Source organism: Bacillus rossius, chromosome 11 (genome assembly GCF_032445375.1).
Source record: "Bacillus rossius redtenbacheri isolate Brsri chromosome 11, Brsri_v3, whole genome shotgun sequence".
NCBI lineage: Eukaryota > Metazoa > Arthropoda > Insecta > Phasmatodea > Bacillidae > Bacillus > Bacillus rossius.
This window is the reverse complement of record NC_086338.1, coordinates 38712926-38740539: the sequence shown is the minus strand read 5'-3', so window position 1 is coordinate 38740539 and position 27614 is coordinate 38712926. Positions and strand designations below refer to the sequence as shown.

Here is a 27614-nt window from a genome sequence, read left to right as displayed (position 1 = left end):
TGTAGCGACTAAAGCGCTGCATTGTGGTGTTCGCTGACATTACTCTTTGTTCTATGCTCGCACGACGTGTTTAACCGATGTGAAGTGCTACATCATAAAGTATTGCTACACACACATCTCTGGTCGTTTTCTTGTTTATTGTTTGAGAAACGTGCGGTAGCCTACAACTCACATAGTTTCGGTTCCCTAGCACGTTCGTGCAACTTCGGATTTCTCTCAAAAATTGAAATTAAAAAAATCGAAGGGTTGTGTTAGGTTAGTCACAACATGCTTGATCTTCTGATTTAGCGGCTGAAGCGGCGTTAATACCAAAACGCAAAACTTCGGAAATCTTCGCAAATTCTTGCAGGGAACCGAAACTATGTGAGTTGTAGGCTTCCCAGAAACGTGGCTATACTGCATGTATAACTTATTTTTACATGTGTAGGGTGCATTTGTTTTTATAGTTTAAAAAACCGTACTACTGAACATGTCTTCTAGGAAACGACTTGAAATGTTAAAAGCAGTAGATAAAGAAAATAAAAAGACTGATGTGGCTAAAAAGTTAGGTATCTCCAAATCAACATTATCCACAATTCTCACCCATCGATCCAGTTTGGAAGACAATAAAATGTAAAAAAAAAAATTCCTAACTTTTAAATTTTTAATTTTTTATTTATTACAGCATTTTTGCAAACAGCTTGTCTTGATTCCAAAGGTAGGCTTACTGCTTTGGCAAACAACTTACCTACGTATTTCTGTATTGTACATATACATACTAGTATGTATGTAGTATGTATCTTGATTCCAAAGTATAGCTGTTAAAGTAATTGATGCTTGAACCACTCATATTGGTATTAGATTTTCTACTTTGTTTTTTAACAAGATCGAGTTATGTTCAAAACCCCAAAACAGGCAATCATTGTGATTTCGGTATAAAGAACTTCATTATAACAAACTGCCATAATTTTGGTCCCTTCGTGTTCTTTATAATGAAGCTCTACTGTATTTCCACGTTTCACAGCAGTGCAACTGATGGATACTTATCTCCGAGTGAAGTTGCCAGACAATGAATGTGTACCACTGTCCACTGTGAATAGAAATCAATATGAGATCCTGGTTGGTGAGGTTAGGGGCCAACCACAGCACTGTCACGACCTTGGTGTGTGTAAATCAGCCTTTCCTGGTATTCTTTCACCCTAGCTCTTGAAATTTGGCTGTGCTTCGACATGTCATTCCGTGTGGAATGTCACGGGCCGTGTTAGGACTAGGAACGTAACCCGAGAACATACCATTGTTCCTTATGGGGGAAATGTGACTTAATTAAGAGACCTTTTGTTTAACAATTTCCGGGAACGTAACCTGTCCGATGATGGAGGACTCATTACATTTTTAATCACTGATGTTATTAAGAGGGTCCCCATAAGCCATTGCTACCATGACCTCTCCTGTAAGACCACTACTCGCAAGAATGTATTATCTTGTTTGACTGAAATATTTTTAGCAGGGATAGTAGTGATACTGTATTGAGTTGATATAGCAGGCCACTATACCAAGCCTAAGTGGACCAAGTGTTGGGCTATCACTGGTCTAGGGGCAAGGACCCATGCCTGCAGTGGAAAGGGAAAGCGGGCCTGCCCGGACCGAAATTGGAATGAGTTCACACCTGTATGTGGGCCCGGTAGTTGTAGCGGGGGTTGGTGAACTGCGTCTTCTTGCCGACCACGTCGCTGAAGATGATGTTCTGCTCGAACAGGAACACCTGCAGCTCCCTGCACTTGAGGCTGAACGAGGAATTGCTGTCGCAGCAGACCAGCAGCCCGTGAAGCAGTAGCTTGCCCTGCGCTGTGATCTTGCCCTGCCGACACGCACAGAGCTCGTACCACCTTTCAATATATATACTGTATAGAAGTCGCCAGCCCCGGTTAAAATTTCTAATACAGGTTTGAGGTAGTTGGTTAATTCACCGCCGCAATCACCACCATCTCTAGGGAGTCAACTTGTGGTGGTCCCTAGCGGAGAAGTGGCGAACTCTTCAAACACCCCTTCCCCCTCCCATTGAACGACCTCGAGCTGCAGTGAATGATGGGTGGGGGGGGGGGGGGGGGGGGGGGGGAATGACAGCGGGCGACAGGGCTGCGCTCTAACGTGTAAATAACAACTAAGACGATACAGGGCGTTACGGCAGCGCACTGCAGCGGTGAAGTTCCCAAGCTGCTCACCATACGCTTCTGAAAAACGTAGAGTAAATCCTATCCACTCGCGACTTCTATACAGTATATATATTCAAAGCTACCACACAGCTCTCGTGCACATTCCTGTAGAACCGAGTGTAATGACTCTCACACCACATGGTCATTCCAAACCGAAAAAAAATACTAACCGGGTGTAACGGGGAAGATATCGGCCAACCTCTATACAGTAAAAAAAAATCTAATTTTGTACGTTCTGAACCACAGCAGCACCGTCACTATTACAAAGGAAATACTGTGGATTAATGCACAAAAAAATTAATATTTATGAGCCGACATAGACCTTACAAAGCATTTCATCTCAATCTGTGTCGAATAGTAACGCTTTTAAGAGTTGGAAGTTCCATTATCCACCTCCTGGCTCCATCATCGGATCGATGGTACCAAATTATTTTAGTGTCATCGTGATTACAAATACTTGCAAAGTTTCAAATCGATATTACAATTAGAAGAAGATAAATATAAAATCTACTTACAAGATTTGTTTACATAGTTCGTTAGTTAAGGTGAAGCTAATATCAGAGTGTTAAAAGAAATCAAATTTTTAAACTTTATTACCTGCATTTTAGTGCAAATTCCTTTAACCCATTTGCATCCACTCACTTTAATGTTAGACATACCATGGAATCCATACACTTTTTTTTGTATATTACTATTATTAAAGTTATTTTCTATTTTCATTATATTTTCATTCCTTAAATAAAATTTTAAAAATAGTTTTAAGTTTCACGATAATATACCTTTGTTATAACAATACTAGCTACTGAGGGGTTATTTTCATTCTAAAGGGATTTTTTTCAAGTTTTTCGGGCAGATTAGCCATTTTGCGTACCGGTACGCCTATGGTGTTATCGGCACGAAAAACAGCTGCGTACTAGTACGCTTGTAGATGCAAATGGGCGATCCAGATTAGCGGGACATGACTTACGTCGAAGCCCTGCAGGCGTCCCACGTCCATCATGTCGTTGGCGGACTTGGGCACGACGTGCATCACGTGCATGGCCTGCTGCAGTGCCTCCGTCTCCGCGACGAGGCCGGCTCGCTCCGTGTACTTGTAGACGTCTCGCAGCAGCAGCTGGTACTTCATTATCCTCTGGACCGGCTTGATGAGCAGGTCGCACAGCTGCAGCTTGTGGCCCAGCTTCTGGCGCAGTTCCTGCCACGCGCACACACACACGTCCGTCCCTCGATGTCCAGCAATACATCACTGGCTCACGTCACATTTGGTCCCTCACGACGAGCTACACCCGTCACACAAAACCATCATGTCAAGTAACATACAATCATCCTGAGACAAACATTTCCCCCAACACACCTGTTCCTTATGCCAATCAAGACGATCAAAAGTGTAGTTACGGGGAAAAGAGAAACCTAAACACATGCAATTTAGATTCAAACTTTTTTTTCTAGTTATAGCACATTATTGTGAGTTAAAAGAAATTACTTAAGGTGATAAACAATGGTTGCAGACAAATCAGTTCAACCTGCAATGAATTCAATTCATTTTAAGGAATAACTACAACTGCTGATACCATTTTTAATAGTCTGTGGCGGTATATCGCGAAGACATCTACCGAGCTACGCCAACCATGCTGCTATCAGCACCGGCTGTCCCGTCGGTGTTTGTACACCCCTGGGCCAGAATCATCGCACCCTCCAGGAGTCCCGTTAGCCCGGATGCCAAGGGGATTATCACCCCTCCTCCGAGCGGGCTAGCAGGCTGGCGAGGAGGAAAGAAGAGACAGTCTGAGAGAGTCTGCCTCTTAGCACGAGTAGGCTGTTGTGCATCGTACACAGATGTAAATTTGCTAGCGCACTCTACGGCGCAAATAAATAGCGTGCAACAGTAGACCTATCGTTTATTTTAGCATAGCCTACCTGCCTCTCCCGAATAATCAGTAGCCTCGCGGCTACATAGTCGTATAAATCTCAGAAAATCTATAATTGTGCATTCTTTGTCTAAATGGAAATAATAAAAAATTGTCACTTAGGATGCCGCTGTATGGCTTATCTACACTCTTCACCAGGGAAAATCATATCCACAATATATTTAATTCAAAGGAATGACTAAATAAGGCTTAACATCTTATCAACATTGTGGTTATAAAAAAAAATCTACAGGTTTGAAAATAAAGTTAGATGTTTTCACTTACACACACAGTAAAATAATTATTCCTCAAAAATAATTTTCAATGAGAAAGTACTTCCTAATAATAAAAGAATTTTGCATTCTTGGTAGAGGTGGGACGATACCACACTTTCGATACTCGATTCTGCATTGTTTTTTCAGATCGATACTTTCGATACTCCAGGTAAAAATATTTTCCCATTAAGTAACAATTATTACAAATAACATAAATTAGTTTTAAACTATATAAATTCAATCTATCATACCAGCACAATGTCAGATTAAACTTAAATACATAATGTGTAAATAATTGCATTATATTAATGAAAGATATGAATTCATCATTATATATTAGGGGTGTGCGAAGCTTCGAGTAATCGAAGTCGAATCGAAGATATTTTTTTCCTTCGACTTTGGCTTCGACAAAAATGAACTTCGAGTGGAAAAGTCGAAGATTTTTGCCAGAAACGTTTGGCCCACTATTTGGATCAATATGTATATACTGCCAAAATATATTTGCGGCGGGTAATTTCCCGATTGTATACAGCAAATTCTCTCTAGTACGACCCTCTTGTTAACGTACAATCCAGTATAACGTATAAAGCCGCCGGTCTCTTGAAATGCCATGCAAATTAATAGGCATAATAAATATATAACGTACGTTTTTCAAAGCCCTGGACGGTAATTTCTCGTTAATACGTATCTTTTGCCGATATTAATACACAAAATATTAAACATATTCTCATTTCATTCACAATTCTATAGATTTGTTTAACGACAGGTCTTGTGGAAATTGTTTACAGACGTTTTCTTTATTTGGTTGAGTAAAATGGCAGTTGCAGTGCTGGTAACCGTGCGGATAGAAAATTCATTTGTATAAAAAAAAATGTCCATTTTTTGTGTGATTGGTGTAACAACATAACATTTATGCATAATAATCAACAGTTATAAATAAAAAACGCTTAACTTAACGATTCGATTATAATATTTATCCTACAAAATGCGTATTTTCGCGTTTGAATTTGTAGCAATGGATATTGGCCGATGGCGGCCATATCTGGCTAAGTACATAAAACGTGGATTATACGATGGCCAACGACTACTAACGCGTTTTTGTTACCGTTTGTTTTCTGTTACGATGACCTAACCTATAATTTGTTTGTAAACATCATTTCAGATTGACATCTTTCGCAATCGTACACAAATGTAATAGGTATACAACATTTATTTAACAGATCTAGTGGCATGTTTCCGACGCTAGTGAACATTTTGTGACGTTTCGTGAAGCATGTTTAATGGCGACGCGATATTACGACGTGGATAACCTGTTTATATTTTTAATATTAAGTGTATTAGGGCAGCATATGTAGGTAGGCCTACCCGTAGAAGTTATGAGTACCCAAAAGCGTGTGGGTATCAGCATTGCAAAAAACTAGAGATTCTTACAGCTGTTGACAACTGCAAGAAAAAGTGTGATGTTGCAAAACGCTTTAATATTGCACCTACAACTCTGTCCACAATAGTAAAAGACAGAGCAAAAATTGAAGAAAATGCTGCAAAACTGCACCAGAAGAGGAAAAGATATAGCAAATGTATCGATAGTGACCTTGACAAAAATCTTTTTGATTGGATTGTGCAAGCACGCTCTAATAACATACCATCTTGGGCACAGCACTGCAAGAAAAAGCACGAATGGAAGCACTAAGGCTTGGAATTGACAATTTTCAAGCCTCAAATGGCTGGCTCACACGTTTCAAAGCCAGGTGGAATTTAACTTTACTAGGCCTAATGAAAACCAGATGAATGAATTTTACAAATTTTAAATAAATGAAAAGTACTTATTTTTCCTGTGGATTAAGACATTTAACAGTACTTATGTAGTATACATTTTTGAAGATGTTTGGTACAATGGAATTTTCTTTAGTCTATATAATCATGATGAAACGTAATTATGTAACAATTTTTTAATATTAAAAATTATGTTATTTCAAATCCTTCGACTTCGATTTTCCTTCGACATTCCTTCGCACAATATAAGCTTCGCTTCGACTTCGCTTCGCATTTAAAAAGAGACCTTCGCACATGCCTATTATATATACATATAATAAAACCACCAGAAATGTCAAATACAGTCCATAATCAAGTAAAGCTGACATTAGAAACAGTGGCCTTACAAAATGTTTCAAGTTTTTTCTTGGAGGGGGGGGGAAAGTCACCAAGCCTAAATTAGAAATAAAAAATTAGGCTTTGTAAAAAGAAAATCAGGAATTTTTGCTTGTTTGTTTCATTTTACAAACAACTTTATGCAACAGAACAATTTTCAATAAAATTTTATCTTGAGAAACGTAAAATACAAAACAATCCGATCGTAAGAAAACAATAAACGGGTATATTCAGTTCAAAGATTAATGAATGCACAAAATATGAGATCCGTGCCTTGGTAAAGCGTGTGCACCATTTTCATAATCATTGCTAGTTTGCGCCACTAGTCTCGCTTCGAGCTGGCCATAGATGCTACTAGCGAAGTGCACAGTCTTCCTGATACTATCCATATCTATGGTGCGATAAAGTTATTTTCTTACGTTTGCAAAGGTAAACAATGAACGTTTTTCAAAATAAAAGCATTAATTAAAACGTAATTTATCAGGAGGAATATATCTAACAGAAAAATTTGTGAATTTTAGGACTTTTCCGCTTCGTAAAAACGTATGAAACGGAAAATTAATGATTTTATAAGTGTATGTTCCGGGAAAGTAAACCATTGTAAATATAGTACTTTCGGCGTATGACACAGGAAAATGTATGAAACGGGAACGTATCATCGAGGTTCTACTGTAGTTGTATTTTGTACGATGGCGACTCAAAACTTAATTCAATACAAATGAACAAGCATTCCAATATCGAAAAAATGTATTGAACTTACAGTATCGAAGGTATCGAGGTATCGAAGTATCGAAAATCCCATCACTAATTCTTTGTTAAATTTTAGAAAACGTGCTACAAATAAATAGCAAATAAAAACATACGGCTCCTTTGTAGGGTAAAAGAAAAAACCTAGGAAAATACTAACAACAAAGCTAAAGATAATGTGACTCAACTTACTAAAGATTTAAATTCAGACTGCAACAAAAACTGGGTATTAATCCAAATGAAACAATGATAACCATCATGCTCACCTCGAAGTACGTGTCAATGTACTCTGACACTATGTATTCCGACACCGGCTTGTTTTGGCAGTAGACAACGTACATGTGCAGTTTGCGTTCGTAGCGCTTGAACAGTGGTCCCAGCTCCTCTGGGTTGTGGATACACCTTTCCAGTGCTTTGAGGAAGAAACTGCCAACACCATTACAAACAGCATTAGTCAAATACAACTACACTGAAATTAAAATAACTTTCAAAAAACAACATATATTTATATACATTTTTCGACATGAATTTTGAACAGGAACATAAACGTCTTTAATCTTGTCGGGTATCACCAAGGATACGACACTGCTTAAAACTCTTAGTGCCGTAACTCTGAAAGTAATAGACCAATTTGAGTAATTGAAAACTTTTAAGTTGCTACTGAGTGAGTGATGCTAGTTGAGGGGAATAACTACAAAGTTACCAACTTTGGTTTTGGAGACATTAATTGGACGTAGTTATGCAAAAAAGGAACCAACCCACATGAAACCTATTCTGAGTATTTTGAAGTTAAAGTTAATTATAAATTGTAATTATCCTATTGATAACATAATGTGGGTATAATTTTAATTGTCCAGTATAAATACTGATATAATAATAGCAACGATAGTACAATCAACCTTGTACTATTTTAATTTATTTTCAAATAAAATATAACAAAATTGTGGGTTGGTTCCATTTTGCATAACTACGTCCAATTGCAAAATGGCCAAGGGAAAACGGGTTTTGTTGAAGGAAAAGAAAGAAAATCGCATCACATTATTCAGCTTAAGAGCGTATGCGGGATTTAATTTCAGGTGAGCATCGCTAGCTTTCGATTTCTTTCCTTTTACTGGTTTTTATAGATTTTTTTAGTATTTAATTTCAGGTGCCCATTGCTAGCTTTCAAATTTTTTCCTTTTACTGGTTTACATGGATTTTTGTTTAGTATTTGAGGTGGAGGACGGGAGCGTACTCACTCGCGGTGCCACTCGTAGATGGCCTCCAGGTTGCCGAACACCATCTTGTCCTTGCCGCCGCGCAGGTCGTCCGGGAGCGGCACCTCGCAGTCCGGGTCCCTCATGAGGGCCATGTAGCCCTCCACCACCTCCCGCAGGTCCCGCACGTAGTCCCGCTCCGTCTCCACCAGCTCCCGGAGCACGTACTCGCGCTGCTGCAGGGCGGCCATCGCCGCGTCCCCTCCTCCTCCTCCTCCTCCCCCCTTGTCCAGCACCGCGCTGCAGCCGCCCTCCCGCCCCGCCGCCGCCGCCGCCGCCGCCGCCTTGCCCTCCTCGTGGCCCAGCAGGCTGTTGCGCTCCTGGTTCTCCGTGTGCTGCTCCTGAGGCCACGCCACACCCAACCCCCCTGGTCAGGTCCCGTCGCCGACACTGCAGCCCGTCCCATCCTTCCGTGTGCTTGCTTACCGAGCGTACCCAAACAGCACTCAAGTTTAACATAAAACACAGGGCCGGCGTGTCCATATGGGCAAACCAGGCAACCGCCTAGGGCGCCAAGTAGCTGGGGGCGGCGCAGCACGACACATAACCGCTCATATAATATGTTTAACGATTATTGAAACTAGATGAAAATGGATTTTTTGCTAACAGTTCGGAATGTTTATATTGATATAAGTAATTATTTAAAGTCCACGGCGACCTGTTTATGATTTGAAAAAAGTAAAAAAAAAAAAAAAAAAAACAAGCTTGCTTACATTTTATTGTTGACAAAATCTTAGGCTTACGTGATGTATTTTGAGGCAAGGAAAAAATTTTTTTGGGGTGTCCAGCGAGGGGGAAGGGGAGGGGGGGGGTGTGCAATAAGGTTTTTCGCCTGGGGCGCCAATTTATCTTGCACCGGCCCTGATAAAACATAATATAATAAACCTTTTTATTTCATCATGTACAGGAAATTTTGGAACCTAAACTTCCGAAAAACATTTTCTTGTTGTATTTCATCGAGAGAATCATCACAATATTCAATTGTTACTTACAAGGAAACGTGACTTTAACCCGCCATTTTGGTTTCAACAATTTTGGTCAAATTTTTTTTAATATCACATAATTTTTATATATTTGGGGCTCTTTCTGAATATAACTTTAATTAAAGTAATGCCTAGTAATTAATAGTAACCGAGTGCTACAAATAATTTTCCTGTGAAATAATAATTGGCGATTAAATTGATATTTTCTTTTTCTTTTAGTGTGTACGTACAAATGTAGCAATACAGTACAAAGACACTACTATATGGCGTTTAAAAAAATTGAAAAAATAGTTAAACTTAAATGATTCTCTTGGTTTCACCGCTCTAAGTACCAGGATGGAACGGTACTATTGACCACCACAAATTTCAACAAGAAATATTACCTTACCAATCAATACCAATATACACAATATAATGTGGATGACATACAAAAATATATATTAAGGGATCTTTACATTACGTATACAAATATTCTTCATATCTGATATGCGATTTAAAATTTTATTCATAAAAATTCTGTGAATGGTAACTCCTCCATTTGTTATGTTGTTTTTGGAGCAGTTAACATCATCATGAAAATCTCACAGAGTCATGTGGGTCAGCTGTCTGATCACCCTGCGAGGCAACAGATGTAGCAACATTTCTTGCCATCTGTTGGCATTACCTTGACTAAAAGATTTTTTAATTTATTTTTGACTTTTCATTGTTGTCTTATTTGTATTATTTCACCTTTAAATTCACAGATTTTGTTCCTAGAAACATCCACCTACATTCTGAGAACTTGATTCTCAAGTTTTAATTTATCAATTTTGATACAAAATTATTTCATGAACTCAATTAACTCATTAAATTTACGTGTTCCCATCGTCACAGACGCAGAGATGGCCGTAGCTGAGGAGAGTTCTCGCTTTTATTCATAACACAGTCAGGTACAAGTTCAAATGTTAATATGTTATCATTTTGGGAGCATTGAGAACACCAGAAATTCTTAACGAGTTATTGTACATGTCATTAATAACTGGATGATTAAATACTGTAATTACTTCCAACGTGGGATTGCGCATCTACTGCAGACACATTCAACCGCAACTGAATTTGGCTGCGACTGAATGACACAAGCAAGTAATGACAGGATAAACTTGAAGACTTACTTTATTTTTATAACCATAAAGTTAAAATGATATAATCCATAGACGTAAAAGAAATTAACTTTTTTGTGTATCATCCACATTATTTACAGCTTAGTGCATAAGCATAAAATTTTCTTCAGGCAGCAGATACACTGAAATACGTATGTAAATACAAACAAATTTACCAAACTACAACAACATTAATAAGAAAAAAATACAAACTATGCAAATGAATATTTTACAGCAAATAAATTCAGGAACTAGAACAAATAATTGGGTATAAAAACAACAGTACTCGTCCAAAAATCCTGAAATAAAAACTTGTGCTTACTTACGAAAAATAGCAAAAACAAACACTGTGCCTGAAATACAATGAAGCCTTAAACATAAATATTTCCACATCAAGTTACATTAGTTAAAATGAACTACAAAAAACTATTGTGCAATTTAATTCATTTTATCTTAAAAATCTAGGCATACCATCCCTCAAAGAACATATACGAATAGGTTATTAACATGCCAAATTTTACGATATGAAATAATCTGTTTTCTATTTGAATAGTGATAAAATTATTTTATAGAAAAATTTTGGTGTACACACATTTATTCAAGTATATAAAAGATTCAAGCAGTTAAATTGATAATATGTAAAATCAAAACAATAAGCACTGCATGTTAGGTCTATCTTCATTTCATGAACTTAGAAGAAAAAAAAATTAGGTTTAAGTGCAGCTAGACAAAATGAGCATGAGAGGTCAAAAAAGCTCTAATATAAAACAATTCAACGGTAGGTACAGCTGTCCTATTATTTGGACATGGCATGGACATGGCCGGCATTTTTAAATAAAAATAAATAAACATGTAGAATACTATTTCACAGATAAGCAAGTTACGTCAATAAGTGGGCTGAGTCTCCATTAATTCCTCCCTCCAGATTTTTGATTTCATAGGGATTTTGGTCGCACTGTTATGCACAGACACTTGATGGCAGAACCTCCAAGATTATAGTCAATTCTGAACCTTTTAGGTATAGACATGATGCTTATAAATTTGAGTGTGATGCCAGTGTGTTGGGATTGGACCTGCAATTCTAGGCACATCGTGGCGTATAAGGGTGGCATTACAAGATGTTTGAATAAAGTAGCGAATAAGCGTTGGGCCACAGTCTTAACCAAACACGTGGGCCATGTTCCAGAAGATTCCCAATAAGGTGACAGATCGGCAGTAATTTTAATAAATAGTGGCCTGTGTGAGGCTAGAAACAGTTAGTTGCATATCGCAGAAAGAGCACACTACTTGATGTGTGTCAACACAACGTCATTTGGTAGGTAAATGGCACAAATAACATTTAATAAAGTTCTCAGTTGAAAAAAATTAAGAACAAAGCAGTGTCCGTGAAGACATAGTAATGTTAAAGCTTAAATTTCCAGGACAAATTGATTAATGCATAATAACATTATCAAATCTACTAGGAGTTTTAAAATTATAGTTTAATTTGAAGCTGGTAAACTGTTGGTTCATTTCCGGTGGTCGGCTACATTTCAGGGACATAGAAGACCACACATTTGTGATCGTCACCACCTGAACATCACAAATAAACGAAAACTAAAGTGATAAGCATTGCAGTGAAGTGCATTCGACAGTGAATAAAATTTAAGTAATAAATTTACAGTAAAAAATAAAACTAAAAAAAAAACTTACCTATCTAGCAACTACTGCATGCAACACACACATATTTCGATGCAAGACTTTAGGTAAAAAGGTTTTAATAAAAATCCGTGCAAAAAGTCTATGAAACACAAACATACAGTAGTTAAATAAAGAATGCATTCTCATCCACAAACTACGAGTTAGGTGACACACACACCATTCGCTCTTTGACGATTTGCTCAATTTCGGCCAAGTCGGCGGAGGTGGCTCCCTCGAGCGCCTTGAGCGAGAGGCTGGACGACTGCAAAACACACGGCTACGTTCTAACAGGCGCGGTCCACCCAAGCACACTCGGGCCACACGACTGCAGACTGCTCGCAACCACCTCCCGCCAGGTCCCACCAACACAGTCTCGGACGAGTATCTTACTAGTTTACAAGTGGAACAGCTCTTCCAACACACATTACTCGCAACGTAAAGCAACATTTAAACCTTAACTGTTCCACCAGATACAAATCATCTACTCGTTCGGCAAGGCTTTTCAAAAATACCGTCATTTGACTTTAGGACTTACAAAAATGAATTTTTAAGCGCACAACTGAAATTCCCAAAAGTTATGAGACGTTATCTTATGAGACGTGTTTTTATAAGTAAGTACTGTTTGAACATTAGGCTGCTGCAGTCGGCATTCTGCGCATGCAGGCTATGTACTTACATTTTGTTGGCAAGCCACAGATGCCATTACAGAAACATTTGACCGTGTTAAAAGTTTGCTTGAGCAGAGTATTTAAAATGCCTCCGCTGATTGAGAAATAACCCTGTGATTTGTTTTCTTAGTGCTAATGGAATGAAAGCGGCTGAAATTCATCATTAGATCAGTTAAGTGCAATTCAGCTAATGACAAAATCGTAAAATGTGTGTGTGTTCTCTTTCACTTTTTCGTCAGCTTTCTGCATCATTCTTCAGAAATGAAAAAAGGGGTTGTCCACTTCGTTCCTCACCATGAACACTCGTGTGGCCATCTTTAAAAGCTCTAACCCAATTCCGTACCATTCCATTGGTCATAATGTTTTCTCCACACACTTCACTGATCTGATGATCAATTTCAGTCAAGTCTTTAGTAATTAGAAAACTAATTACAGCACGTATTACACAGTTGGTGGGATTCTCAATTGGTGAAGGCATTTTAAGTGCTCAAAAACAAACGTAAACACTGTTGAATGTTTCCGTTATGGCGTCTGTGGCTGGCCAGCAGATGCAAGTAAACAGCCCGCATGCGCAGAATGCCTACCGCAGTGCTGCATAAAACTTGAAAAACACTCCTCGTAATAACCAAGCCAATTCTAATTTTTGAGACACAAATGAAATATATTATCAAATAACACTTCTGTTAGATGCCTCGCAGACCACAAGCTCACTAATCCTAGTCTAGGCCTATAAAACTTTCCACTGGCAGCCAAGACTAAGGCCATAAAGAACAAGCCACGCAGACTACATTTCACTACACATGCCAAATGATCAAGTGCAGCTCGATGGAAACAACATTTGGCAGTACATGAACTAATACTAAAACGTACCTAAACACTAAATCTATTTGTATAAAAAAAACCTTACCATAAACAGATTTTATCAAATAATTTTCTAAAATTCAAAATTGAATTCAGAAATTTTAATTTAAAATGTGAAAATAACCAAAAGGTTGCACACCACGAGTGTCTATATTTCTTCCCCCCTAACCTCAAAAACAACATTATTTATTATTTAAACAATCACTTAAGGGGGCCGTTTGGTCGGGGTGTAAGAGTATTACGTGAGGCGGGATAAGCGTGACTCTCGCTGGTGCTTCTAGCACGGTATAGCCTCTAAACGCAAGGCTCTGAACTGGCACGCAGTCTTCTAATTGTGCATAGGAAACCTGTGAAATTTGAGAGGTGACTGTAACATTACATGGCGAAGAAATGAAGATAACAATGCAATGCAAGTCTCTTAAATGCTTTCAAGAATCTGTACTGGTTGTTTCACGCATAAATATTACTCTGAAAACATTCATTTTAGTCATTTTAACTTTTTTAAAAATACTGTTTAAATCTTAATCCGAAATCAATAGAACTTTTAGCCCCTCAGCCAATTCTTAAATGCTTTTCATAAGCAGACCCCATTCGGACATCTTGAGTAGTTTTGAAATTGCGTTGTTTTTCCTCAAGCTCTGAGCCACTTATGTGTGCCTGGGCAGACGGCACCCTTAAGTTGTCATTTATCATTAAATAAAAAGCATATATTTGATATGGTTGTGTATAACCCCAACCCGTGATTGGCACAAATGCAATAGAACAATTTTTGTTTTGTTTTATTCAGAGCTACATGAGGGCATGAGGGCTTCACACAGAATAAAATTATGTTCTGGGTAAAGAACTGGGAAAAGTACATGTTTCCGAAGATTTTTCGAGCTTCTGGCTCCGCCAACGGCCTTGCCTTCAAATGACCCTCGAAGAAGGATCTCTGCAGACAAGTCAAAGCCATAGCTTGAATATTGTGGTGGGGGTCCAGTAAAAACAATATATTTTTTATTGGTAAGTTTTCTTTATAAAAATATAATAACCAACGGTTTACACATAGAAATTTAAGTAATGATTTTACTCGAGAAGAGAGAATCAAAACATTTTATAATTTAGTTTTTACTTAATTGCTTTAATACTCTGCTCTTAAATCATATAATGATTTTTTTCAAACCATAAAAGTTATTAAGTATACGAAAGACATGCTTTCAGCAGCAAGTGCGTAAACTTACATTACACACAGACTTCTCGCAAATGCAATTCTTTGCCGCTTCTGTGCACGAGACATGTCGGGCTATAATGGGGAGGAAACAACACTATCATAGCCCAGTAAGGATTACAACAATCCTTCCAAAATATTTTTTTTTAACCCAATGCAGTGATGTTCTCAGTCTACACTTCGCGTCCCTAAAAATTCTTCATGTTAATTTGGATTTACAAGAAATAATACTAACAAATCATGAATAAACACACAGTGAAGTCACCAACACCCCCTTTTACTTATGAAATAAAGGCTCGTGTCATGGCTGACACACCAAACAGCACGACTGGAGGTTGTGGTTGCGAGCGCCAGTCTGCAGCGCGGGGGTGTTAGTGGCAGGCGTGTTAGCGGCGGGAGGCCGGGGACTCACCCGCTTGCCCTGGCTCTCGTCGGGGCCGGCGGCGGCTGCTGCGGCTGCGGCTGCGGCGGCGGCGGCGCTGGGCAGGATGGGCTCGGCGATGGGCTTCATGGGCGGCGGCAGCTCCACCTCCTCCTCGCCCTCCTCGCCGTTCTGGTCGGGGAAGCCGGCGGCGGCGGCGGCGGCGGGACGCCGGGGTCTCTCGTCGTCGCCCGGCGCCGCGATCACCTGCTTGTTGCCCATGTCATTTGACGGCAGCTGCAACACCGGCGCCGAAGTTAGTCGCTCGCTCGTCTTCAAAATCTGATAAAAAACCATAGTTTTGGTGACCAATTCTCAGTATGTCAGAAACACGTCAAAGAAAGCTTTAAAGGGGCTAACAAGTTTTCAAAATCTCGGAGACACCACTGTAGAGATGTTACATGCCACCAATCATAAGATCCTGTGCCCTCCCAAAATTCCAAGATGGATCCGCCACTGCCAGAGGCTTGATTGACGACGTGGGGATTAGCGCTGATTCAGATGACAAATCGACTGCTGCGGTAAAACACTGCAGAACGCTTAGGCCGGTGTCACACTACGACATAAGAGGCATAAGGTCCCGGAATCTTATATTTGTTTGTATTTTAGTTATAATTCTTTTTTTTTTTTTTAACTATTTATCCCAGTGTTTGGCATGTCAAGGCATAAATCATACCTCACAGACCTTCTATACCTTGTTGCAACTACACGTTTACTAACAGGCTCGAGTCTGTAAGCGCCGCGAGGAAATTATATTTCACGCTGGTGACTATAACTATCCTGATGATCTCAACCAGGGGCGCTCTTTACCGAGGTTAGATGTTCAACATCTCTGGCACACATACTTGAATGTTTTCGCGTAACTTTCATACGAGATAAAAAACTTTTTAAAGCTTAATTCAGCCAACTATACGTTTAACAATGATGAAAAGGCAAAGGTCGAGTTTAGCGTCATACAGTCATGCGCCGACTAGAGTGAGGTCACTGCTACTTGGTGACCGACTCGGTGGGGTGGGGATAGAAACAACAGACCTCCGTCAACCACGACGACCTGTACCCCTCCACGTGGATTCAGAGACGCGCTCCGCAACAAACTAAGTAACAGGCTCCTCTCGAGCCGTGAAGGAAAAAAAAAACACAAATTTCAGCGACATGCAGCTTGTCTCTCAAACGTGACAGACCTCGAAGGTAGTTCGTACCAATTCTCCAGCTGTCACTAGCCAAGCAATGCCCACGATGTTTGCTCACGAACCCGGACTATCGCATGAAGTTGTTTACAAAACAACAGTAGTCTATTAGTAGAGTAAATGTGACCGCGGCAACTTCGGATAAGCTAAAAATATCAGATAACAAGGATAAAATAAGAAAAATGTCTTGGTTTTCAATTGACCCAGTCGTATCATTTAAAGGGATTTTTTTTTTTTCAGCTTTTCTCCAGAGTAGATTTTTTTCACGTCATTCCATGATTCGCCCAACCAGTATATAAATATTTTGAGTTTCATTTTTGTTAGGGTTTCGACCACGGTTATATTATTTTCTAGGTTTCCAAGCAAATTTTTAAACAGTTTTGGTTGGTAACAAGGGCGTAACCAGGAAGGGGCCATAACCCAAATTCTAATTTTTTTCTATATAATGAAATTCATCACAGGGGCGGCTCCAGGAAGACATTTTTGGAGGGCTATCGTACAAGACATCAAATTAAATACATCATAATAGGCTTGTAATATTAGGAAAAATATATGGTTTCGCATTACGTCATATTAAATAGAAATTTTAAGTAATCACGTTAACAAATATAACTTGAAAATAAAACTAAAAATAATAATAAATGTTGGGTACGGGAAGACCGATTTGGAGACGTGCTTTAAGTATGGTTCCGTTTATGGCGAATGAATGTGGAGAATTAGATAGTAGCCTTCCATTTAAACATGCTTTAGGTGAAACAGGTTTTAGAAGGAAAAAAAAAAGCGCTTAAGGTTCCTCGAGACAACTATGTGCTAAAAGGATCATAATTTTTTTTAAAAACATTTCCGGAGGAGGGCTTGTATGGAGGCAGGGGCGCAACAACAGGGGGGGGGGGAAGGGAAGGGTATTTTGCCCCCCCCCCCCCTTCTGAAACCTTGAAAAGTGGGGGCAAACGGGGGCAAAGAAAGTGCCGTGTAATAAATTTTTAGATAATAAAACTGCTTAAATAGCACCATTTTCCATCTTGAAATACAAATTTTTCCCGGGGGAGGATCCCCCGGACAATCTCCCCCCCCCCCCCCTCCGCTTCAATAGGGGTGGATCGATGGTTCTTTATAAAAAGGTATATTCCTTGCCACCCCTTCAACAACAAACAAACAGGCGTACCACAGCTCGGTTGGGCCCACCTGTTGCGGAGTGCTGGCTACGCCCGCGGGCTGGTAGGAGCCGAGGGCGCTAGTGACTGACGCGCGGCCGCGCTGGAACACTCACTGGACGGGAGGTGCGCGCTCCGCTAGCAGACCGGGCAGAAGCAGGGGGGGAGGGGGGCTATCGCGGGGCTACTTCCTGCGCGGTTCGTGAGCGTCGTTGCGCGCCAAGGACGTGCGAGGCGGTGCACAGCACCAGCTGGGGGGACCCCGGCCGCTCCGCCTCGTCTTGCGAGGGGCAGTTGCGACCGCTCGTTGTGGCGGACAGGAGAGCCACGTTGGGCCTTTGAATATATATACTGTATAGAAGTCGCCAGCCCAGGTTAAAATTTCTAATACGGTTTTGAGGTAGTTGGTTAATTCACCGCCGCAATCGCCACCATCTCTAGGGCATCGACTTGTGGTGGTCCCTAGCGGACAAGTGTCGAACTCTTCAAACACCCCTTCCCCATCCTCCCTCAAACTCCCGTTGTCCTCCACCCACCCTCCACCCCACCTCTCATCCCTACAGTTTTGTGACGCACAAACTCCCCGTTGAACGACCTCGAGCTGCAGTGAATGTTTGGTGGGGGGGGGGGGGGGGGGGGGGGAATGACAGCGGTCGACAGTGCTGCGCTCTAAAGTGCAAATAACAGCCTAAGACGATACAGTGCGTTACGGCAGCGCACTGCGGCGGTGAAGTTCCCAAGCTGCTCATCATACGCTCCTGAAAAACGCAGAGTAAATCCTATCCACTCGCGACTTCTATACAGTATTTATATTCAAAGGTTGGACAGTGTAGCAAAGGGTTCCTGTATTATGATGTGCAACGGTGATGATGCAACACAATGAACACCACCAACCGCGAAGCAGCAGCGGTTCAGGCCATCACCATCTCCGGAACTAAACGCCACTAGAATCGTTTAAAAACGGAGAAATCACAGACGTTATTCAACTCTGTTAACACCATACGTGTGTGGAAATAATTAGAATATAGTTTCGGTGTGTGCAGTGCAACAAATGGGAGGCCACATCGAACTGCACTGAACAGGTATGCAGACTCGGGAGAGTTTACCTTTCACTTGGCGAAGATTTCTTTACGACTTTGCGGACACACTATGTTGAGAGGGGAAGGAATTGCCCCCGAGAAAAAAGGGGCGTTCGGGAGCTCCAACCTCGGAAATTTCAAAATTAACCTTTTAGAAAACACTTTTTTTAAAGCCAACCTGTAACTTCAATTTCGAATAAGGTATTGCCATCTTTGGTTTCATTATTTTTAATGATTCTTGTAAAACATTATTTCGGACATACGCTACTACTAGTTTACACCGTGTCTCATGAGAGAATACCTGAAGGAAGGACAAAAAGATGAACACAAAAAAACAAACACAGAAAATCGAGACAAAAGCAGCCGATCTCAAATATCAAATTAATACACAGCAGGGAGAATGCCGTGGAAGGTCTTTGCCAGAAAAACACAGCATACGCGAACCCAGTGGGCTTATAACAACTAGACAGTCGCGACAAGAACAGTAAATACAAAAAAAAAAAAGCAAGCAACAACCTCGGAGATCAGAGCAACAGAGGAACAGATAACCTGGACAGCACAACGACAATTCAGGGACGCACGTGCGAACCCAAAGAAGAAACTAAACAATGTTTTAAATCAATAATGCCACCTCGTTGACTTTTTTTCGTCAGACCGCAATCATAACCTAAATTCTATACAATTTTTTTTGTATAACAAAACGCGCGGCAATCCGTGGCCTGGCTCCACTGCTATGACGACACAGTTGTAGACGAGCCTCGTCGCGGTGTCGTCTGAGTAAACAACTGCTCCGAGCAACGAACAAAGTCCGAGCACACAACTCGGAACACGAGGGCACGAATGCAAACCTTCACACCCTCGCGCCCGTGTTCCATGATTGGACCGCAGCTATTTGGACACGCCCTTCTACGACCGCGAGCCAACGATGCCCGGCTTATAAGTAGAGACCGGAAAAATTCGCGGATTCATTTCGCGGTAGGCTAGACTCCAAACTCGTCCAACTTCATTCTGAGTCAGTGATTGGATTACCGTTTACCTGAAGGTGTCTAAGCCAGTGAAAAACCTTCAACAAAAGAAGAATCAAATCACAAGCATCCCAGGTAACGCGTGTCACGAGTCATTTATCCAATGAGCAGGTGAAATTTGTCCTAGTACATAGAGGATCGTGGAGTCTATCCTAGAGGTCATTGAAACCGCGAATTTTTCCAGTCTCTACTTATAAGAGAAATAATCTGGTAGTGCCAATTAACAAGTACAAAAATGTTCTCGCCAAGGAATCAACCAATGGGAAAGTAAAACATGGACTGAGCGCACCACGAGTTTGAATTTTACCTTGAGGCCAGGCTGGGTGCATCCTCTCCAAAAGCGCGTGGGCGGTAAGGGCGACGCTGGCTCGCGCATCACACGCCTCTTCGCCTCTACGCGCCAGGAGCCTAACGGGCTTGCAGTCCTCGCGTCGGTAATAGGCCTTCCCGGGACTTGCAGCGGTGACCCTATCATTTCATGCTAGACTATTCCCTGTATTATGTGTAGAACTTTTCGTACCTAGACACTGTTATGATGGAAAACACCCGTTTAAAAAAAAAAAAAAAAAAAAAGGACCAACAAGTTATAGACGGAACCATGAAACGAAACTCGTACAGGCAAGTGCAACGGCTCTGAATTGCTATTTGTAACCAGATAATTTTTAATGAATGTTGGAACAGTTTGTAAACGGGGCGTTAACACCAGGAGCTCTGCACTAGAGGCCACCGTGAGAGTTCAAGCACACCAAGAGTGCATTTAGTGCGGAGAGGACAAATATCCTTGTGCAGGAGTGGGAACCGCTTCGGCCGCAGAGCAGAGATAAGACTGGAGCTGACCCGGTTAGCAACCCGGGGACCGATACCGGACAAGAGACCGTGAACTAGTTAGTTCCTGCCGTGCTCAACGTTGAAGATGATGAAGAAGAAGGGGTGGGGGGAGAAGGAAGGCGCCGCACGTAGCTAACTGCAACCAACACTTCCTCCGTGACACACACTTATCGTTCCCAGGAGGCTGATAAAGTGCTTGCTTACATTCCCCCGGGCTATTTATGTTCCAAGGTCAAGCTTAAGGGTGTGTGACCAGTTCCACGTCACTTTTAAGTTTAAAGCTGGAGTCACAGTGGCACGACCTACGTGACTCGACAAATCCGATTAGGCGTCGTACATCGTTCCAGCAGTGCAGAGGTAGCGGTAGCGTCATAACAATACCACAACATTAACACGGATCAACTCTAATATGGCTATCAGTGAATCATTCCAAGCCAAATGCATCCATAAAATGCAGTATATAATGCGCCCAAAACCAGTGTAGGCCCTATATGAATATTTTATTTTCTGTTAATAGCTCATTTTTGATACAAGGAAGCCAAGTTTCAGGTATGTAGATAAGGGACAGAAAATAATTTCGCTGTTAGCTATGCTTAAAAATTAAAATTGATGAAAAATTGAAATCACGCTACAAATGTAAAAAAGCACGCAAATTTAAAACGAAATTTTGTTTTTCCAACAATAAAGATTTACCGAGTAAGTAAATATTTTAGAAGTTTAGAACTATAAGGTTTCCGTTTTGCTTTCCGTCGTGGCGTTTGACTCCAGCTTTACACGGTTAAACTTAAGACTTTTTGAGTGGCCGAACGTAAAATATATTATATATATACCCATCCATATACACACACATATATACATATACACAAACACATATATACATCGTACACACTTTTCGCATAATTGGATGGCAGTTGAATGTTTAACATCTTTGTGCAATATGAATAAGGAAAACCAAATTGAATAAGAGGCTGAAAATTTTTGAGTTTAAAGGCAATGCGTATAGCTACTACGTGGTATGGTTTAAAATTAGTTTATTTAGTTTTATTTAGCCTTTTAAAATCATTAAAAAAATCTGATGATTTTAAAAGGCCATGTAATACAAATATAATTTCCGAAATATGTATTTCGGAAATACATTAAACCATGTCACATAGCAGCCAGGAAAAGTTCTAGTTTTATTTTCAGATTCATTCTCCTTCATAAACACAAAAAACGTAACAAATTCAACTTTGCCAGCTAATTATGCAAAAAGTATGCGTTGTGTGTGTATATATCGTGTTGTGAAAGTTCAGCTAATCAAAAAAGGCGTCAAGTTTAACCGCGTGAAACGTAAATATAAAATAATGATCTGGAACAGGGCATTCACTCGTAAGAAACACGTTTTAAATTGAGGAAGAGGGGCATAGGAACCGAAATACTAAAAATTGGTTTCAATAGTGTTTATTTGCAATAAATTTCCATATTTGAATTTAAAAATCTTGACTTGGCATATGATCGAATGTAATGTCTGTCTGGCTGTCACGAATAGTTTCCCCCTGTGATGTGCTTGACATTTCGTATTTAAATTATTATTTTTTAATTAACTACAAGTGTAATAATACTGTCGATGGATAATATGTGCTGTCTTTAAACACTTCTTGATGTGAGATCTGTAATCAATATGGCGTCTTTTGATATACTACTCACATGGCCAGCCAGCGAAGTTACGTAAATGTAGCGTATTTTAACGATTTCCGTACGAACCTGGACCATTGAGAGCGAAGTTCAAGTCGGCGATAACGTGAATGTTTCTTGCCCGCAACAAACAATAGGTGCCATTTTCTGGTCCTTACAACACTTTCACAAGTAAGAGCGAAATATCCGAGAGCCCGGGAAAAACCAAGGGCGTATTCTGAAGGTGGATAAAACAGAAACAAATAAATATATAAGCAATACATTTCCGAAGGAAAAAAAAAATACTAACAGGTTGGTTGTTGGTAAGTTTTAAAAATTCGGACGAAACAAGTGACGAAATATATACACTGCATCATTACACCCTCGGCAACAGTTGGATTTTTTCTTAAACAAGGACCACAATTACTAGTGTAGTTAGCATTTTTCTGCATAAAAGCTTTAGGCTTTTTTTTGAAGTAGTTATTCTTCCTAAAAATTAAAAAAAAAAACGTAAATCTTCCACTGGATAATTTAAGTGATGAGATTTCTTTAATGTTGAAGTAAGGTTTTATATACTCTTACAACTTAATATGTAGTTGTACTTTTCCTTCAAATATATAACTTTCTTTATACGTATGTTTTCTGAACCAATGTTATACTTTATCTTGTATTTAAATTAATTGCTCTAAATAACTTTCAACATTATAAAAACTATTATGAGTTTTCTGAAGTTATTTATTATTTACATATATTTGTCAATTGTTACAATTTTTAAATATGTTTACCTTAATCGAAATACAGCACGTAGATTAAAATGTTTGAATGCACAAACACGCGCGCTTGCTTTAGTAAGTACTAAATTTCCCATTTAATTGTAAAAAGAAAAAATAATAAATTTTTAAATATATGCAGCGCTATGATCGGGCTGCTGCGTACCTTCATCTACTGGCAAGCCACAGACACCATTACTGAAACATTCGAACTTTTTTTTACGTTTTTTTTGTGAGTATTTAAAACGCCTCCACCGATTCAGAAACTGTAAAGAAATGTCTATTTACATTTCAAAACGGTACTTTTTTTTTTTTTTTTTTTTACTGAGCTTGCAGATACGATGCGCCGACTGCACGACGTGTTTTCCCCCGATGATTCGGCCACACGTAAATCGGTGAGACGCCCCGTCCGGGCTGCGCAGTTTCAAACACGGCGCCAGCTGATGCGCGGAGTGTTTACGCCCGGAACCGCGCGTGGCTTGGGACGCCTCCGCCAGTCCTACATTCACTGGGGACTAGAGGAGTGGTAGGCTGTCGCAGTCTCTTGCCAGGAAGCGCACTACATTCGACCCCCCCCCCCCCCCAGACATTACTCACGTCCATCCGGCAAAACACGAGACTGTAAACCATCTCCTCCCCTCGCCCGACGTCTAAAATCCTCGCTTCGCTTTCCGAATGCACGAAATCCACCACTACTCACCGCTGTCCTTGTTTCAGTCCGCACTGTCGCCAGGTATACGCCACACCGCACAGTAGTTTATGATGCAATGAAAAATTATTTTAATCCATCTGGAACGTAGTATTTTGTAAAGGAAAATGTGGAATGGGTAATTTCTGAAATAAATTTTATTTTTGCATTTAATCAGGAACATAATATAATATTAATTTTTTTATAATAATACTTAATGAAAGACACCATATTGGTTTCAAACCGTTCTTGCCAGCAAAAATTGTTGTTATTTAATATTAAAATTTTTGGCGCCATGTCTGTTCCAACATAAATTTCCGGGCTAATAGATTATAGGTATTTCTATAGTTTTTATTATATCTTGTTTTGAACATCCAAATTTGCAAAAAAAGTATTTCAGGATAGTTTAACCACCATAAAGTTTTTTTTATACCACACCAATATGCTTAGCACAACATCCCATCCCGCACAATAATTTGAAAAAATACCTATTTATAATAATTGCATTTAAAAAGTAAATATAATTATAAAATAGTTTTGATGATGGACCCCTGGCGCTGCGGACCGCCTCGTGTCCCGCGCTTATCTCTCTCTCCCCCTTCCCCCCCCCCCCCCCCCCGGGCCAGTCCTGCGGGGGAAGCCTACAACTAACGTAGTTTCGGTTCCCTACCACGTTCGTGCAACTTCAAAAATTGAAATTAAAAAAATCGAAGGGTTAGGTTAGGTCAGTCACAACATGCTTGTTTTTTTAATTGGGAACTTCTGATTTAGCGGCTGAAGTGGCGATAATACCAAAACGCAAAACTTCGGAAATCTTGGGGAATTCTTGCAGGGAACCGAAACCACGTGAGTTGTAGGCTTCCCTCCTGCGGCCCGGGCTGATAAGGGAAGACCCGGCCGCGGTGTCCCGCTCACGTGACGCACTCCGGCGATGACGTGACACCGGCCCCGCTCACACGAGACGGATTCCTTCGAGTCACGCTTCTTCAGGGCACGGGGCGGGTGAAACGAATGCGCGCGCGCGCCACGCAACGCATATTTAACATCACCAAGTGCGATACCTCAGCTTGTTTCGTCCAGTAGTGTTCAAACCTAAGATATGCAAAGCTGCGCTTGGTTTATTTTCACACGAACGAAAAATAGTTCAAAGCTACAACTACTAGTGATTTTTTTTAAATGCTGAAACCAGCGATATCGGTAACTGGAATGTGATTTTCTTTACGTTCACTTATTTATTCACCGATGAATATGTGTAAGCATACAGGATGTCGATACTTACTAATTTTAACAATTAAAAGCGCTGATTTACCTCTTCCTTTTAATGATTTTTTTTTGTCAAACCAAAAGTTTATGTCCAAAGGTCACGCGTATGCTATGTGGCTCATGATTCGTAAGAAGCATTCCAAAGAAATCTTGACTTCTAACACAAAACTCAGTTTTTCTTTTCTTTCTCGGGGTTTAAATTATCGTCCACATTTGCCACGAGTGATTTCGGGAAATCGTAAAAACATCGAAAGCTGGATGACCGGACCGCGACTGCAGCCAGTTGTGCCCACATAACATAATTTAACGCAGTGTGTGTCGCGATCAACGAATCACAGACTCCCGAGTCTTCTTGGATCCGCCTTGCTGTTCTACACAAAGGCTGGCGCGAAATGTTACGCAATGGCCTTGTAGCTCTCATCAGCTCTATATTGGAAACCCACTATGAACATTCCTCGCGGCATTGAGAATCTTTCGTACAGCCCATTCTCGCCAATCTTCACGTCTAACTTATCTTTTGAAAAAAAAAATCCTACCTGTAAATGAACAAAAAAAATAATTTGAATAGCGCCTGGTTTTACACTCGCTAGAGGCAGCAGAAAAAAAATGTTTTTCGAGGCTTAACTATACTTGCCAATACATTAATAAAACACCAAAAAATAAACTGAGAAGAGTTTTTCATCTTTGGAACTTAATGAGGTGGTTTGAATTTACAATGAGCCACAAGGTTTTTCTACATCGTAGGTTCCAATCCACTGTCTCATTTCGCTGTATCACGAGCACCTGGCGAGAGGGTAATTTACTCGCGATTTATCAATAAGCCAAAAGAAACCGGGCGGTTCGAGTGCAATTCTTACGCGCGTGGCGTATCGAAGCCGAGGCCATGTCGATAACCAACCGATTAGCGCGAATAAATACTCTACGTGCAGTATGTGGAACATGCTGGCTTCGATAACACTATCGAAGACATCCCGTCAATACTGCCTCCTTCCAATCGCACGCTAACATTTCTCGCTGTCGTGGGTTACCACACGTGAATTAGGCTGGGCATTTAATATACATAGAAGTGGAACGCAAACGAAGAACCCAATTCTGATGGTGAATATTGAGCCCAACACATTAGTAACACAATGTAGATTAAAAAAATATCCCCCCCTTCCCGCTTTTCTGTTTTTCCACCAATTTCAATAAGCTTATGACACATATTTACGTGTAGAAATCTTTACTCTAATATTTATTTAAAAGTGGCCAAAAAAGTTAAGCAAATGACTTCAATAACAGTTTTAGTCTTATGCCACGGAGGGATAATATAAAACGACTACTAATGTAATACGTATGGAGGACCTCTCGTGGTGCAGCAGCGAGGCGGGCACGCCCCCCCCCCCCCCCCAAAAAAAAACAAACAAAACAACAATCTCTCAACGACTAGACACGCAGGGAAGGGCCACGGGGCAGGAATATTTCCGGAGTTAACAGCGCTCTTCGCGGAACGCGCTGGGAAGAGTTGGCCGCCAAATTTACGAGATGCCCGCGTGATGTTTCACTCGGCCCCCGATGAGTCTCCTGGATGCAGGTATTTCCAAGTTCGCTGCTCACTCGTGCAACTTTCCGGCAGGAATAGAAAAAAAAAAAGTCATTTTGCGAGTTGCGCACTATAAGCTTATTTGCAACATGAACAACATTGGAACACATGATATTGTTCGCCGAAGTTAGATGTTTACACATCACTGGGGAGTAATGAAAGACTCGCTCACACTCTTTTTTTTTCTGTTGTTGACAATCCATGTTTATCATAAAAACATAACTGTCAATAATATGATTTAAAGGTGTTAGTTTATTTACTTTTGCAAAAGTTATGTATACAACTAAAACCACACCGCAGTCTATGCACACAACGTCTGCCTCTCGGAAGTTTTTAGAACATTTCACTTCAAATATGAAAAGGCGATAAACTACGGGTATTTGAAGAACTCTATTTAACCTTTTACGTATTATTTTCTCTTGTGTACTTATAAATCCGAACTTACTTTCACAACAGCGAAGAAAAAAATACGTGAATACACGATGGTGATTCTTCGAGCCTCTGACTCAGGGTAAATGAATGGTGTGTTGATTTAAATCTACGGGCCCCAGACTACGTACTTCACGAAGCACAGCGGCTGCGATCGGCTAGCACAGCAGGGGGCGCGCACACACCACTGGATGTTTTCCTGCGGTCAACACGGGAACAGAACCCGCACTTCTCCCGTCCGCCTCAGGTCACACGACTCCTCTACACACTCCCGTGTTTTAACCTAGGTGTGTACCGACTACCCGACCAGCTTCAAGCATACCTTTCTGAACTATTCAACCACAGACGAGACATGCCACGGTTAGCGCTTGTTTGCGCGCAACCTCGTCCTGTCTTCACCGCGCACGTGCACACACACACGCATATATTCCGAGTGGCGTGTGGAACAAAGCTTTTGATTCATCGCCCGCAC

General features: G+C 40.5%; 1 protein-coding gene across 9 annotated transcripts in view; it reads right to left on the bottom strand.

Annotated features, from left to right (window-relative positions):
• Positions 1 to 27614, bottom strand: part of LOC134536834 (kalirin) — a 402054-nt gene that overhangs the window by 43637 nt on the left and 330803 nt on the right. For all 9 annotated transcript variants that reach the window (XM_063376828.1, XM_063376829.1, XM_063376830.1 and 6 more), the window contains 5 exons: positions 15476 to 15721; positions 8508 to 8866; positions 7536 to 7695; positions 3160 to 3387; positions 1646 to 1837 (listed from right to left, as the gene is read on the bottom strand). In XM_063376828.1, the coding sequence (XP_063232898.1) occupies positions 1646 to 1837; positions 3160 to 3387; positions 7536 to 7695; positions 8508 to 8866; positions 15476 to 15721 (1185 nt within the window). The remainder of the gene's footprint in view (positions 1 to 1645; positions 1838 to 3159; positions 3388 to 7535; positions 7696 to 8507; positions 8867 to 15475; positions 15722 to 27614) is intronic.